At 44.1% G+C, this 16,550-nt stretch overlaps 1 protein-coding gene across 1 annotated transcript in view; it reads right to left on the reverse strand.

Moving 5' to 3' along the window:
* PREX1 (phosphatidylinositol-3,4,5-trisphosphate dependent Rac exchange factor 1) overlaps window positions 1-16,550 on the reverse strand; it is a 236,004-nt gene that overhangs the window by 27,758 nt on the left and 191,696 nt on the right. Inside the window, exons 18-22 of the mRNA XM_035122595.3 lie at window positions 7,951-8,099; window positions 7,300-7,385; window positions 5,262-5,398; window positions 2,669-2,831; window positions 368-555 (exon numbers count right to left, since the gene is read on the reverse strand). Coding sequence (XP_034978486.2) covers window positions 368-555; window positions 2,669-2,831; window positions 5,262-5,398; window positions 7,300-7,385; window positions 7,951-8,099 — 723 coding nt within the window. The remainder of the gene's footprint in view (window positions 1-367; window positions 556-2,668; window positions 2,832-5,261; window positions 5,399-7,299; window positions 7,386-7,950; window positions 8,100-16,550) is intronic.

The following is a 16,550-nucleotide window of genomic DNA, read 5'->3' on the forward strand; positions in this document are numbered from 1 at the left end:
TGGGGTGAGCTCCCATTGCTCGGTCCCAGCTCCTGCCAACCTAGCAGTTCGAAAGCATGTCAATGTGCAAGTAGATAAACAGGTACCGCTCCAGCGGGAAGGTAAACGATGTTTCCGTGTGCTGCTCTGGTTCGCCAGAAGCTGCTTAGTTATGCTGGCCACATGACATGGAAGCTGTACACCGGCTCCCTCGGCCAATAACGCGAGATGAGTGCCGCAACACCAGAGTCGGTCACGACTGGACCTAATGGTCAGGGGTCCCTTTACCTTTACCTTTATATACATTTGTTACTCTATTGAGCTTCAGGGACAGGGAAAAGTGGGTGCCTGGTTGATGCATTAAAGAATAACACCAAATGGTATAAACCTTTGCTGTGAGGTTGAAGGACCCCTTGGGTTCAATGATCTTCTCCAGGACAAAACTCCTGATCCCAGCAGTGCTGACGTATTCATACACGACGCCATGTTCCAGGTGAACATTGTCCACCGTTAGGCTAATAAGAGAAGTGTCTTCTCTGATGATTAACGGGGAGTCAAAAGTCTGAAGGGCCAATTCTGCAAGCCAAAGTTCAGTCATTAGAAGAGCACAGAGATGGAGACAGGAGCACAAGCTGTATCATATCAAAAGAATTCTCAGGATCCCTGAAGCAGCACAAAAAGCCATATATGCACAGGAGGAGTGAGAACATGCCATAATTAAAATGCCCTCTTGGCATTTATGAACACTGTGATATTACCGAGTTCATTAAAAATAAAAACAAAAACCATCTCACAGGTGTGTCCACATAGCACAAAGGAGGACTTGACCCTCAGGGTCCCTTCCAACTCTACAACAAATTACAGTCACAGGTAGAGGGTGGGTCATGAAACTACACATCTCAGGTGTCAAAGACCACAGTAAAGGCGTGTGTATGTATATGATGTGCAACTCCCATAATCTCTGACCTCATGAAACCTGGGATTGTTGAGAGGTGGATGTTTAAAACATTTGGCAAGGACTACAATGCTATCCCTACACTTATTTGAGAGTGAGTACCACTGAATTCCATGTGGCTCATTTCTGAACAGGCACGATTAGGATTACACTGTCAATCATGCAATCAAAGCACATGCCATCACACTGCGAGTCAGCCAAGAGCACACAATGCAAATATGAATATTCAAAAGCTTTTAAAAATGTGATTATCACTGATGAACTTTAAAAGCCCTCCTCGCTTCTGCTCAGTCAACAAAATTACTTGAAATTCTGGCAGTGATGCTTCTTCCAACTATAAGCCATCAAAAGAAATTTTAAACGTCTTGAAATGTCTTGGGAGAGGGGGCGACACTGACAGGTAGTACTAGACACAACTGGTGGGGCTGATTCTCAAACCTCTTAGGATCCTATTGAGCAAACACTCAGTCTCAATTTTAAAGCACGTTTTAATTTCATTCATTATTTTGCTGAAATATGATGCTATGCAACATCCTATTAAGGTATTAATTTTATTTATATTTGCACCCCACTCTTGCTTGAAGAAACTCAAGGTCTCAACGCTATACCCAGTTTTATCTTCACAGTAACCCAGTGGGGAAAGTTCGGCTAAGTAAAGCATACTTCCTTTCAAAGAGAAGCTACATAGGCAAAATATCAAATGGGACTCAGATGTCTTAATACTCTCATCTCTTGCCATCTTGGTTAGTCCCCACATTACAGCTTCAGCCAAATATAGCATTGTCAGTAAATAGAATCCCACAATCCCCTTTTCTCAATAACATTCTCATTAAGAATCCCACAGTTTAGCTACAAGTCAGTCGCATCCAATTTGGGGTAACAAGTTGAGAGAAAGACTGAGCTGGCATCCTACGTGGCACAAGGGATACAAGCAATTCAGTAAAATATAAAATAAATACACTGCCCAGTGTGATATATGTCAACCACAAGCCAAGGCACTGTGTAATTATGCTGGGTTTGTGGCTTGACATTGCAGCTGCCAAGTCAATTTCCCTACAACACTGCATCCTGGGGCTCAGTGATTTTTCTCTAGTGCACAGCTAAAGAGGTCAATAAAAACAGATGTACTGTTTTGGAGACAAAGTTTGTATATATGAAACCAGTGTGAGAGACCACAGAGGAGGAGATGCAGGAATGAAGTTCTGCACATAGGCTTCTCCTTGCGGCATCCTGAGTGATCTACCAGATTCCTCACCCACTGACTCACACTTGTATAGCACAAAGCAGGAAACTGACACGGTCCGGGGAAATGCCCAGTCTCCAGTCCCTGTAATAGGCAAGGGTTGAATGGCAACCCTTGAAGACTGTCTGTTGAAGACAAGAAAAGAACCCCTGTTCCAAATTAAACATCCACAGTGATTCAGGTATCAATTATTGTCTCTGCCACCTTGCCTTACCAGAAAGGCATATCCACCTCACATTCTACTGATGTATCATACAAAAAACTGCATTATAATGAACCGGATCGTAGGTCTATCTAGCCCAGTACTTTAGAGGGCAGTGGCTTTTCAAGGAAAGTCTTTTATAGACCTACTATTTTATAGACCTACTAAGAAGGGGGGCCAGGAGGCCTTTTGCATCACCAAGCTATCCCTCTCCACCCCAACCCCATCAGAGGACAGCTACAGATCACTGCCTAGAGATCATTTCCCTCACTGGCAAGGAATGTCTTACCTTCGTCTTGCTGGCTGTCATTAAGGGGATCATTTTCCTCGATTGAGAGATCTCCTTTACAAGATTCAGAATGACTTCCATTCAGGTATGAGTTGGAAGCTGACTGCCGAGCTCTGTCCTCTTCTGCGTCTTCATGTGTTCGGTACACCCATTGATAAAAACCCTTCCAAAGAAAGCAGGGATGTTAGAGAGACATTTCCCCAAGTTTCACTGCACATTGGCTTTGGGATGGATTTACAGGTATCAGCAACCTGGTCTGCTCCAGATGTTCTGGACGAGCATGGCCAATAATGAGATGAGTATGGCCAATGATGGATGGCCAATGGGGGTGATGAGGAACATCAGGGAGAGGAGGAGAATGATAAACAGGACCAGAAAATGTGAGAAAACCTCATTAAAAATACAGTGTCTGAAATCCATAGAGTTAGAGAGAACATCTGAACAGAGCAACCACAACCCCACCAACATAGAGCCAGAATTACTCAAGATCAAACACCCTGTGGAAAAGAACAGTCCTCACAGCTCTGTGAAAGGCTTGCAATGTGGGGACCACATGAACCTCCAAGAAGAGGGAGTTCCACAACCTGGGTGGTACTGCTGATAAGGCCTGGTCCCACATGCCTACTGACCATGCCTCATACTGAGGCAGGATATGAAGCAAAGCCTCAGATGATGATCTTAATAACTGAGCAGATTCATATGGGTCTGCGCCAAAACTGTGTAGGGATTCTAACATGACCTCTCTGTTAGCTTAACAGGGAGAGGCAGTAGTCACAGTTTATTAGCTCCAACAGTTGCAGCAAAAGAGGAGGCCTGGACTAGCAGAAAGGGTTAAATCCCCACTCCCAACATGCCACAGTCCAGATCCACCTCACCTTCCCTCTGCAACTATTGAAATGCCCCTCCCTCCACCCATGGCTGCTATTCAAATAACAAGTCTGGTTCATTAAGTGCATAGAGGTGCTTAATGCATTGTCTAGGTTGACCCTGACAGTACCATGACATCCTTTTTTAATATAGCGGATGGAGAGAGAGCCTTGTGATGGAGGAGAATAGTTGTTTTGCTGACTCCTCCCTCTTCTGTGAGCTCCTTTTACTGTTATAAAGCAAAAGCTCCCACTCTATGTAAAAATATTTGGGGTGGGGTGGGGGGAAGTGGTTGTTAAAATACATTTTGGCAACCTGAAAATCATCTCTCTGTTCTTCAGTCCTTCTTCCAGCCACTTCTTGCATTGTGAAATCACAACGTGCAATACTCACCGTCGTGCTTCAAATGTAACAGATCAAGCATGTACTACGTTATATTTAAAACAGCTGCACGTGTCCATTTCATTTCATTGTGGACACAAGGTGGAACAGATGTGGGTAGCTGCTTCCAGCATGACGTTGCGCACTGATTTTGCTTAAAACAGCACTGAGAAGGTACTACTGAAGGCTGGGATACATTTTCTTTCTTTCTAATATAGTGTTTTAACCTGGTCATCTTTACAGTAATTCTGTGGGATTATGACTTTAAGGATGGGGAACTGAAGCAGAGAACTAGAGTGGTCCTGCAAAGCTGTGCCTGAGTAGGGATTGGGACCTGTCTTCCAGATCAGAGTCCACCAGAGTCCTTTATGCGGCAGTGCAACAAGTAAAAAGGCATTGCATTATCCCCCATCACCCCAGGGAATTTTCCCTCTATTCATCAGTTCCAGTCTTCTGTCCATGGACTGCTTTTTCTTCATCTTGTGTGAAAACTGCCTCCCTCCAATGCTGCTGTTTGCCCCAGAGGGAAACCTGATATGGGCAATAGCAGCTGGGGGGGGGATATATTTTCATTTTGACTGTAGCATGGAAAAATAGGGGTTAAACCCCCACCACACACAAGACAAATGCCCCACCCCATGCCACAGTCCCAATCTTGAACACTTCCTCCTATGGCTTCTCTTCAAATAACGAAAGTCAGCTGCATTAAGTGCATACAGGTATTTCAGATATCATCTATTTTTGTCCTCAGTGAATAGAGATAGGCTTGAGAGGATTGTGCAAAAATACCCATATATGACATTTTTTTGTTGGGGTTCCCCAATGTTTGGGAAACACTGGCCTATTGGATAAATTTAGTCTACCCATACTTAGAGCCACAGCCCAGTTTTGGTTTAAAAGGAATGGGAGTGAAGTCAATTACAAAGAATTATAAAATGCACTGAATTTCATGAGAAGGATGTTAACATTCAAAACCAGCTCTGGATCTAGAGGAAAGAGCTCTGCTTTTAAAACTAGGATACAACAAAAATCAAGAGATTTTATAAGGGGGAGTGTTCAGGTCTTAGAACCAAATCTAATTTAGTATTTGGACTTGTCCCTGCTAACTTGACAGAAGCTGCTTTTTGCCATCTGAACAGGCATATTTTGCCATCTGAACAGGCAAAGTTCTGCTTTGGTGTGAATTCTAAGCATCCTCCTTGGTTGATGAGGGGATGTAAGTTCAAAGCTGATTTATTCAGCAGAACAGTTGCACAACAGCCTGATACAGTGTTTTCTTACCCTCTAAAAACATTATAAGAAAACAACTGCCTCCCTAACCAGTTTCTCACGCCCATGCACTCACCAGATATTCCTGCTGCCTGTTCCTGTATGCCGCAAAGTGCTCCAGAACCTCAGTGTAATTTTCATTCATCATGTTATTCCCGCTCACTTTCAAGACACACTGTCCTGGGTGAAGCCCCACAGCACTTGCATCTGATCCTTAAGAGAGGTGGACAGGAGAGGGGTTTAGAAAGCACAGCTACAGAGTAAGCAATAAAATAAACAAGATATTTCTGGTCAAGTGAGTGGTGGATATGACAGATTTTCTGAAGCAACCCTAGATGGGCCATTCGCTCTTCTTATGTTCTTCTAGTGCAGGCATGTCTAACCAGTAGATCGCGATCTACCAGTAGATCCCTGGTAGATCCTGGTAGATCATGGAATCACACACCCCCCAAAAAAGATAAACAACTCTGTGCAGGGCAATCCTCTGCACAAAAAACTCAACAACTCTGCTCAATTCTCCCTTTCCACCCACCCACCCCATGCACGCTCCTCCTCCCTCCAATGACAATGGGTAGATCACTGCCAGTTTCTTTATACTGGGAGTAGATCACAGTCTCTTGGGAGTTGGACGTGCCTGTTCTAGTGTAAGCTGTATTATACCGAGTCAGACCTCTCCAGAGTTTCAGGCAAGGAACGTTTCCACCCCTAACAAAATATGTCAGGGATTAGACCTGGGACCCTCTTTTCTACCCCTGAGCTACAGACCTTTCCCTCAAAAAGGAAGGAGCAAGGTTAGTTCTTTTACTAATGATCCTACAATCTGTTTAGAAGGCCAATCCTATACCCATTTATCTGAAACTCAATGGGACTTGATTCTGAAAGACCATGCATCGGATTGCACACTGAACTACTTTTTGTTTTAGATTGTCTACATTCAATAAGTTTATACCTTGTCTTTCCTACCAACAGTACTTTACACATCTTAAGATCGGGGGGGGGGGGTGGCGGCGGCAAGCTAGAATCAGATCTAGACCTTCCAATGTCAGTGGCTTTTTCTGGAATAAGGAGCCTGAAATGGAGCAACGAAAAGGCCCTGCTCTGTTATCCAGACATAGCAGACCAGGCTTAGGGTTGCCAGACTCAATAGAGGACAGGACTTCTGTGCCTTTAATTGCCCTGCTCTCTTTTGAGTCTGGAAACCTTAAAGAGAAACCAGCACACCCTTTGCTTGGAAATTAAACAAAGGGTCTGCTGGTTTCTCTTTAAGGTTTCCAGACTCAAAAGAGAGCAGGGCAATTAAAGGCACAGAAGTCTTGTCCTCTATTGAGTCTGGCAACCCTAACCAGGCTTCCAGTATTTATACCAGGCATACGAATAAAGAGGCTGCATATTGCCTGCTAATAGTAGGGACCGATGCTGCAGAGATTGCAGCATAGTAGGGAATGACCTCTAGGTGCCTCTGTGCCTGACAATATCAGCTCCAGATCTGAAGAAGCCCTCAGCTAGGTTGACATCAGTGACCCTCCACCCAGCAATGAGCTTACCAAGCAAATGGGGCTTGCATTCTGTGCCTTTTAAATACAGTACCAATACAAGCCCTGGTAGGATTTTGTTCCACCTAGGAGCTCCCAAGTAGAGCTGACCCCTTCCCAAAATGTGAGGGTCCAGTTTTTGGCAAGAATCTTTGCAGGTGCAGCTTGAATTCAAGCCACAGCTGCACAGATGACTCTTTCTCTGCAGCTCTGGATTAAACTAAAGCCAAGGCCACAAATAAAGAATAAAGTATCGGAAGCAAACCTACAGTTAACTCCCAGTGACTGACAGGTGGACAGCCCCACCCACCTGTCACATGGCCCACGGAAGATCCAGCCCACCAATCAGGTCCAGTTCCCCACATCTGGTGTGAACTGTAGAATTTAGCAAAATCCACCACATAGCATCTTGTTTTAATGTACCTTGTTAACATTTTTTTAAAAGGCTATTAGTGTTATAATTAAGACACAGGGCACGATTCATCCTATATGTTACTCCTGTTATCCAGGATACAGTTCATCTACCTGTATACAGTTCCCCTATTCTGTGTTCAGAGCTCATTTCACATCTCCCTTTCTCACCTCTCCCCACAGCATGAACATATGGTGGTGCTGCTCCCCGAATCTGGAAGCACAGCTTTTCACTGCAATCTGGGATTTTGATAATCCTGTCAAAAATAAAAGGGATGTGGATGACAACAGTCCTGCTTAGTTACATCACTGGTATTCTGTACACATGCAGTTATTCTTCATCACTTATTAAGTAATGTCTTGGGCTTGGATTCTAAGGGGAATTCTGTGACTATAGGCAAACAAACACAGCTCAGCAGTCAGACAGGGGGGAAAAACCTCATAAGATCACATGAGAATGAAACGGCATCCAGCAGCTCTAAAAGCTCTTTCTCCCAGAAGCAGGGATGTCACGCTGGGGAGTTTTTCATGACTAGTAAATTCATGCTATCCTTAATTCAGTATCATTTGTATGCTAAAGCTATTAACTCTGACGCATGAGGCATACAATGAACATTAACTATAAAAAGAAAGGCATGATTTATGATTTTATAATAAGTGGTTTAATGTGTACGTTTGCTCTCAAGACTGCACTAGAGTGTAGAATTGTAAAATGTTTACATTGCCTTCATTATAATAGGCATGAATATATATAGTATTAACTGCTCAGAATCCGCTTCCAAGAGCAACCAAGGCTACGCCTGGATTTTTCTGGCCACTTACTCTTTTGCCTTGATTGCCACAAGAAGCCGAAGAGGTCTCCGAGAGCAGAAAGACTGGTTCAATATCGTCTCTACCTCTTGAAATGGACGCAGGAACACCAGATCCTCATTCATGGAATAAATCTTCCGCCCAACCTGCAACCCAGCCATCTGAAATGACACACATAAGTTATAAACCACTCCACGTTTATCATTCCATCCTTTATCATTTGAGTAGCATGTGGCAGGCGGTATGTGAGATAATGGATTTACAGCTGCTTTCTGGGCAGCCCAGGAGTTCCTTAGAAGGTTATCAAGTTTTCCTATAGGAGAATGTCAGGTGATTCATTCTGGGTGTGTTCTAGATCACACAAGGTCAACTGCAGAAGGGCACAAGGTCAACTGTGTGTGTTTTAGGCCACACAAAGTTGGCTTTTTATTTACCTCTGGTCCCCCAGATCTTGCTGAGCTACAGTTCCTATCAACCCTAACCCATAAAACTATGATTTTATTAAGCCAAGCGCTGCCTATAAATGTACACCAGAACCCTTTTTTTTTAATGAATCAGGATTACTGAATGTTCTTTCAAAGGGTGAGATAAAACCTAAACAAATGAGAGTAATGATCTACAGTGGTTTCTGTATTTCCTCTGCTTTTGCTACTCTTTATAAGCGAGCACAGTTATCTGGATAATGAGATGCTGGCTTTGTGCAAGAGCTATCTATTGATTGGACAAGGGCCAAAATGCTTTTGGATACAGCTCAGCGAATTATCAGACATCTGCTTGTCGATTGTTCCTTCAAAGCATGGCAGTAAACATGCCTCCCAATGGAAGAATGCTTTTGTTGTCGCTCTATCCTGAGATGTTGTGGTTGTATCAATCACAAATTAGTTCCAGAATTAAAACATGCAGAGATGAAGTATTGCAATAAATACCTTCAACACAGAATTATTCTACCATATGGAGCGAGAATGGGGAACCTTGTTCAGTCCATGTGGCAAAGGATGTGGAGCCAGGGGCAGAAGTGGGTGGAGTAACAGGTGTAACTCTTGCCAAAGTTAAAGGCTTCTACCCACATGCACTTATATATTGATCTGGTCAATCAAGAGACAAGAGCACTTGAGGATGGAGGATTAGGAAGGGTGGCCAAGACAGACGTGAGGGCCAGACAGAAATGTCTAGAGCAGGCATGTCAAACCTGCGGCCCTCCAGATGTTTTGGACTACAATTCCCATCTTCCCCAACCACTGGTCCTGCTAGCTAGGGATCATGGGAGTTGTAGGCCAAAACATCTGGAGGGCCGCAGGTTTGACATGCCTGGTCTAGAGGCTGCATTTGGCTCCCAGGTCAGAGGTTCCCCACCCTGGTTGTAGATAAATTTCAAATAGAATTAAAGCAATTTACAGCAGAGGTCACCAACATGGTGCCCATGGGCACAAATTTGCCCAAAGTGGCCATATCTGATGCCCACGGGGTCCCCTCCCCCATTTCCCACACTGAAATTAGACATTAAGCAAGCATTCTGTTGTGGCCAATAGAATACGTTGTGCTGCATGGATGTGGTGCCTACAACAATTTCTCTTGTTTGTGCATGTGATCATGGTCCCAAAAATGGTTGGCAACCAGGGCCGGCCCTACGGCCAGGCTGGGTGGCGCAGGGCACCACGGCGCCAGCCCGCCAGGGGGGTGCCGCGAGCTGCGCCCGCCCGCTGGCCGGCCGGTCCGCCGTGCAGCTGCGCCCACGGCCCCCCCGCTGTGCCTGCCTGCCTGCCCACCGCGCTGGGAAACGGGGCGGGGGGGGGCGCCGGAGGAATCCAGCGCACCACGGCGCCAGGGGCGCTTAAGACGGCCCTGTTGGCAACCCTTGATCCATGGACAAATGCAAAATAAGCATTTTGTAATTCAAAAAATGCGCAGAATTAGATTGTCTCTTTTTGTTCCCATTGAACAACCGGGACTATTCCTAGGCTTGAAATTTTGTGGGGGGAACGTCTCTTGAAATGAGATAAACAGAATAAGATTAACAAATTGACAGCCAGGACTTCAATGTCCTATATACTGTAGCTACACAACTAGCAGACTGCTTCAGGCAAAATTTACAAAACAGGCAAAATTTCCTGATTTGCATCAGATGTCTGAATTTAGGTTTTCTTGATTGAGAGCTTTGATTTTTTTTAAAAAAACTTGTTTTGGTATAGAATAACATCACAGCCAAGCTTGTGGAAGTGACTGATTAGTTTGGGTTAAAGGGATATATTAGCAGCAAGGGGCCAATTCTTACATATCCCCTATTTTCCAAAGAAAGAATCAGGACGCAACATTCCTGCATTGCAGGGGGGGTGGATTAGATGAGCCTTGGGATCCCTTCCAACTTTACGATTTCATGATTCTATGACATGAGCTGCAGGGTCCAGTTGTGAGTGAGAGATGCAGGAAATAATGGAACATTGAGCCCTATGCCTCTATGCCCATCACTTTTTGTGTGGTGCATATGAACACAGGTGTGCTAACATTTTTATGCATCAGATATATACCAGCATGGCCTATGGAAGGAGCAGAATACTTAAATGGCTCAGCTGTGAGTTGCAGTCACTCACAGTCTTGAATTTCTATCTGGGCCTCAAACACCCAGGGATAATAATACTCACCTACGTTACTGGTTTGCTGTAAAAAGTACTAAGTGCTACATAAATGCTGTTATTATATTCTCTGGCACCTGAAGAACTGCAAAACATGGTCCAGAACAGTTCCAATTCAGATCCGTGTAAGAGAACTTCATATACCCATTGTGTGTGCCTGTCCAGCACAATAAACTAGCGCATTAAGAAAAAGGATTGCTTTGGTTAAAATCTTTGTGGGTTTCCAGATAACCATGAGGCCTGCCAAATTCCCAGTTTTTAGATTAATCACTTGCATCTGCAGAACCTGCCTGTTGTTGCCTTTGGTTATGCAGATAGGAGCAGGCTAATGTTGCTAAGCAACGGCAGCACAGGGAGACAATACTGCGTCTCTGGGTCTTCTCTCCCAAAACCTTTGGGAGGCAGAATGGAGGGAGATGGGATGCTTAACGCACCCCCATAAAGGAGCTGCACACACAAGTGGATACCTAGACTTCATATGCTGCTGCAGTAGCAAGAAGAGGTTCCCCAGCCTACTGAGAAATCCTGACAGGTGAACCTGTCACCATGATGTCACTCAGCAATGGACCAGCACATATGGAATCATCAGTCTGCAATAGATGCCTAGGAGGAAGGGCTGCAGGTGGGGAATTAGCTGGGGGGGGAATGTCTTGTGCAGGGTTAATTAAGGGGCACAAAGGAGCCCGCTACCAGGACAGGGCTGATAAATGGGTCCTTTCTCAAATTGTGCACACCAGGAATAAGGAAGAGTACCCAGCACTCCCTCGGACAAACTGATAATAGTGCACAGTGTGCTAGGCTACCTCACCTCAGGACAATTGTGTTAAGGGGTCGTCAACACACAGTGGCTTTCACCAGTCAGTGGCCAAATGTGGTGGTCTTATCCAGCTCAGCTGCACTGAGCGATCATCCTCAGGGCCTGCCCGACATTATTTAGCTCTACCTGAGGTGGAGCAGCAAATGCTGCCCACCACCGCCGCAAACTCAGACAATATTCCTAGTACTACTGATTAAGCACAGAACTGGCTTTAAAGGAGAATTTTGTTTCAGATCGGTAGGTAGACCAAACATAATCTACACTACTGCTCACTTGCCTCTTCTTTCCAAAGGACTCAACTCAACATATGAGTTCCTCAAACCCAAAGAACTGAGGCAGGACCCTAACTGAATATTTGCTAGAAGGCACGGTATATCCCAGGCATAGGCAAACTCAGCCCTCCAGATGTTTTGGGACTACAACTCCCATCATCCCTAGCTAACAGGGCCAGTGGTCAGGGATGATGGGAGTTGTAGTCCCAAAACATCTGGAGTTTGCCTATGCCTGGTTTGTCCTATGGATTTATACATGCTTTCTCTCCTCCTCCTCTTTTTTGGCTGCATTTACCCATTAAGATTTACTTGTGTAACCTGATCAATTCATATCCCTCACCATCTGCTGCCCTAGACAGCTGCCTCTTTTTGCCTAATGTTAGGGCCGGCCCTGAAGTAGGTGGTTGGCCAGACCAAACACCTCAAATTAAAGGAGTGAAGAAAAGCACAGAAACAGGAAGTTTGTGACAGAGGAGAAGTCATTCCATCAGATTAGAAGCTTTTAGTTGCCAATGGATCAAGAGGTCAAAGAATTTGGGAAGATGGGTTGCCTACTGTACAAATATGTGAATTCTTCCAGATTCAGAAAGGAAATGGGTAGATGTTACTCAGAACTAACTTAACGAAGCTGAACATATATTAAATCATAGTAGACCTTTTAACAGTGGCTAGATGTTTTTTCAGGAAAATAGTATTTGTATAAAAGCCGATTTGTTCCTAACAAATTCAGAACTGAAGATGAGAACAAAGAGTTGGCTGATATCAATCTGAGGGTCACTTCCAATGTCACATTTTTGCTCCATGAAGAAGCACATTTGGAAAAACACAAAACAGAATGTCATGAGTGTAAAATCTGCATGGATTTCATTCAAAAAGTCTGTAAACACTTTTTGCAGTCAACTTCTGAGATGTTTCCTGAAAAGCCCTCGTCATTGTGAAATAACGTTTTACATATTCACTCTTCCATTGCTTAAAAATATTATGGAAGAATCTTCCTGGCATGATTAGGAAGAATCAGAGTGACATAGCAAGCAGTAAAGAGATCCTTTGAATGTGTGTTTAATTTGTGTGCCAAGGGGTTGCAGAAAAACTGCAGAATGTGGTACTAGGTAAAGAATGCCAGCTTTCGTTTAAAAACAATAAAATAATTTCTAGTTCTTGAGGCTGTAAAGACAAGCTTGAAAATGTGCAGCAATGCCTGATGAACTTTCAAAAGCCAGAATAATACTGAATAAAATATACTCAGTCAAAACTGGGGTTCCAATGCCTGCCCATCCCCTTCGCCAACAAAACCAGAATTATGCAGAATAATGGGGAGGGGAAACCATTTCAGAGTAAGAAATATAAATGATAAGTGATTTGGATTTGCAGAGTTGAGATAATTTGCACAGGTCACAGAACTTCTTATGGCACAGCATAAAGATTGCCTGGGTGCTGAGTTTTAGTTTAGGGCGGACTACCCTATCTATAATTAGGCCACACACATGAAACCTTATCTCTGTTCCATCACGTTTATTGTGATTAAAGTGAGAGTGGCTGACTCCCAATTTGGAGACCCCAGCTGGCCTGCCAAGCAAATTTTCCTGGCCCCTCAAGACCCCACTGACTTTGGCTGTCGCAGCAAAAACCCCACAAAAATTAAAGCAGGCATAGCACTTGAGTGGAGAGGGGACCATAACCACCCTCCTCAGCTGATCTGAATGGTGCCTGCACATGCACACCCTATGTGTATTCCATGCACACTGGTGTGAGAGAGAGCATGGGATGCCTTTTGCCACACCCACGGCTGGCAGGTGACCTCTAGAGGGTTGGCCAGTGGTGAATGTGGCCCGCGGGCCAAAGAAGGCTAGCTACTCCAGCATTAAAGGCGAATTACGGTACTCAATCGGCTCAAAATGCTTTCCATGTTTACTATTATATTCTAATGGATTACTGAATATTGCTTTATTTTGTTTATGTCATTTGTTTTAAAGTTATGCTTTTACCTTGACTTTTTTTTGTATTGGATCAGGTTGTTATCAGGTTGTGATCTTTGCTGTCTGTTTTGTTGTGTCTTCAGCCTGTAAACCAGGCACAGGCAAACTCGGCCCTCCGGATGTTTCGGGACTACAACTCCCATGATCCCTAGCTAACAGGACCCAGTGGTCAGGGATGATGGGAATTGTAGTCCCAAAACATCTGGAGGGCCGAGTTTGCCTGTGCCTGGCGTAAACCATCATCGTGTAATATAGGAAGGTGGTATACAAATTAAAAGTGAAATGAAATGAAATCTAAAAGCTCAGCAATAGGAATGTGGGCACCACCACATTCAGACTATTGGTTCATCTAGCTCATTACTGACTATAAAGACTGGGGGAGAGCGAGCCAAAAATGGATTTCTATTGGACACCCTGTTCTCCCCATCCCTCCCCTCCCTGGAGAGCATCAGGCCACCAGAGGGTTTTCCAAATGGTCTGCAGCTGCTGTGCTGGCCTGGAACCATATGCCGGATAGCTTTGTAGTATCAAAAAGCAATTAAAGAGCCCAAGAATGCAATAAAAGGCATTATTGCTAGGTTTCAAATCTTTTGTGAATTGAGCCGACGGCTCTCCTGTTCACCAGGATTCGGATTGGGTTCATATTTAAAGCAGTATCTTAAGGCCAAATGGGAAAGAAGGGCAAATGGTCAAAACAAGATTTTCTTCGAAGGTCAAGACAAAGATTCCTTTGCAAATTGTGTGCTTCTGTAGTCTCAAAACACAGAGAGATTTCCCTCCCCATCCCAACACTGAAATGTTCTATGGGCAGCTTTCCAAGGAAATGACGAAGGGATTATCTGTCAGTCAGTTTACCAAGAGGCTTGTATTCTGCTAAATCACGGTCTAGTGAAACATTTAAATGTAGTCAGTACTGGTATTTCCAAAAATAAAAATAAAATAAATTCTGTAGCGTGCATTTGAAACTATAGAGCTAGTATTTGCAAATGGTTCCAGTGTTCCGAGGATGTAACACTTTTGCTTAATTTGCCTATTTCTTCCCTCTCTTGTGATCTCTAGCACACCTATGACTCTGATTCTGCACCTGTATATCCTGTGCCTAGTATCATTTACATACTTTACGTCCCAAAATATTCAGAATAAGTCAAGGCTCAGAACTGAGTTTCAAACAAGGAATGCAAATTTGGCAACTTTCTGCAATACAGGAACATTTGCCAGAGAGAGAGAGAGCTGCAAGCATGCAGAATTAGAAATATCTTTCAGTTGTTCCTGAGCATATAAGCAACCATCACAATTTACACTGTGCGACTACCTCCAATATATAATGCACTATGTAGATAGATAGATAATTTATTACGGTCGGAGACCAGCATATAAAACACACTTGGTGGTACAACCCCAAAAAGAACACAAACATTTTAAACATTGAACAACAGTAAATTTAACATTTATAAATGTGATAAGCGTATAGACACTAAAAACCTTGAGATAAGCTACCGCAGAGACATGACCCAGAATCACCCGAGGGACCGAGTTTGGGGATTTTCTTGACAAACTAGTTTGGATCGGGGGATGGTCTGCGCCTATAGATCTGTACACAGAATCTGGTGACCATCCGGGTCCTCTTTTGATCTTTGCCTAACAGGAGGAGATCAAATTTTTGCTTTTCCGGGAGGTCGGCGAGCCTCACCAGCAGGGGATCAATGGTCTCACTACGTGCCTCTTCATAAAAGGGACATCTAAAAAAGAAGTGCTCTGGGCTTCCTATCTCCCCCAATGAACAGGCGCAAATTCTGTGAGCATATGGGACTTTTTTAAAGGATCCTTCCAGAACCGGTGAGGGCAAAGCTGAGCTTCTGGAGAGAGTAAAAGCCCTTCTTGCATTTTTGGATACTAAAAAGAAGAGATATGCTGCCGGTGCGGCTATATCTCTCTCGATTTCTCCAGTTTTATAGTCGGGGCACCTTGAGCAATCCTGTTGGCTCTCAGAGTCTATGATTCTTTGCCCTAACCATAGCTTTTGCTTGGCTCAACCCCAGAGTTAGAAGGGCTTGAGGGGCAAAACCCAGTTTCTGAAGGGTGTTCAGGACTGCTGTCTGCCAGCCTGACTGGAACTGGTTGCAGAGGATCAGTGGGGCTATTCCTCGGGGGAGTAGATTCAATGACAGCCATTTGCAGATTGATGTTAGGCAGATATAAGCCTCCACTCTCATCATCCCCGTTTCTAGTCTGACCCATGTGTTTGAAACGCATCTGGGGACTTGTAGGAGAGCTCTAAGAAGTTTTGATTGAATTCTCTCAAAGGGGGGAGAAAGCAGAGGAAGGCAGGCCCAGAAAGGATCCTAAGTTATTTAACAGAAGCCTTCTATCTATAGTAGCACCCTATAGTCTGTCCCAGAGTCTGGTTCTGGAGACTGTATCAAAGGCTGCTTTTAGATCTACAAAGGCAGGGTAAATGCACTATGTAGACTTGCATATCTGCCCAACGAATGGCGACTTTTGCAAACAGTGAACATGTACCAGCAAAATTACAAGAGTGGATTTATGAAATTTGTCCTCTAAATGGGTTCACATAGTATGGGAACAATTGGTGGCTTATGTACATTTCCCCCTGAATACATCAGACCAATGCACTATGTGGGTGGCAAAGGCAGACAATGCTGGTCTTGAGTTAAGGAGCCATATATTGTCTGGATCAATCTGCCCAACTTTTATTAATCCACTCTTGTCAGTAAGTACATATCCTTTATTGTGAACATCCTGTGAAACTACAGATTGATAGCATGGCTGGCTTTGAAGGTTTTAGCTCTCCTCTTCCCATTCATAATCCAGGCCACCATGCTTTGGCAATGTGCACATAGTCCTCCTGCTCGGCAACTATGGTGGCAGTGTTTAAAAGACCATATTATCTGCACAT

Source organism: Zootoca vivipara, chromosome 7 (assembly GCF_965207765.1).
Source record: "Zootoca vivipara chromosome 7, rZooViv2.hap1.1, whole genome shotgun sequence".
Lineage (NCBI taxonomy): Eukaryota > Metazoa > Chordata > Lepidosauria > Squamata > Lacertidae > Zootoca > Zootoca vivipara.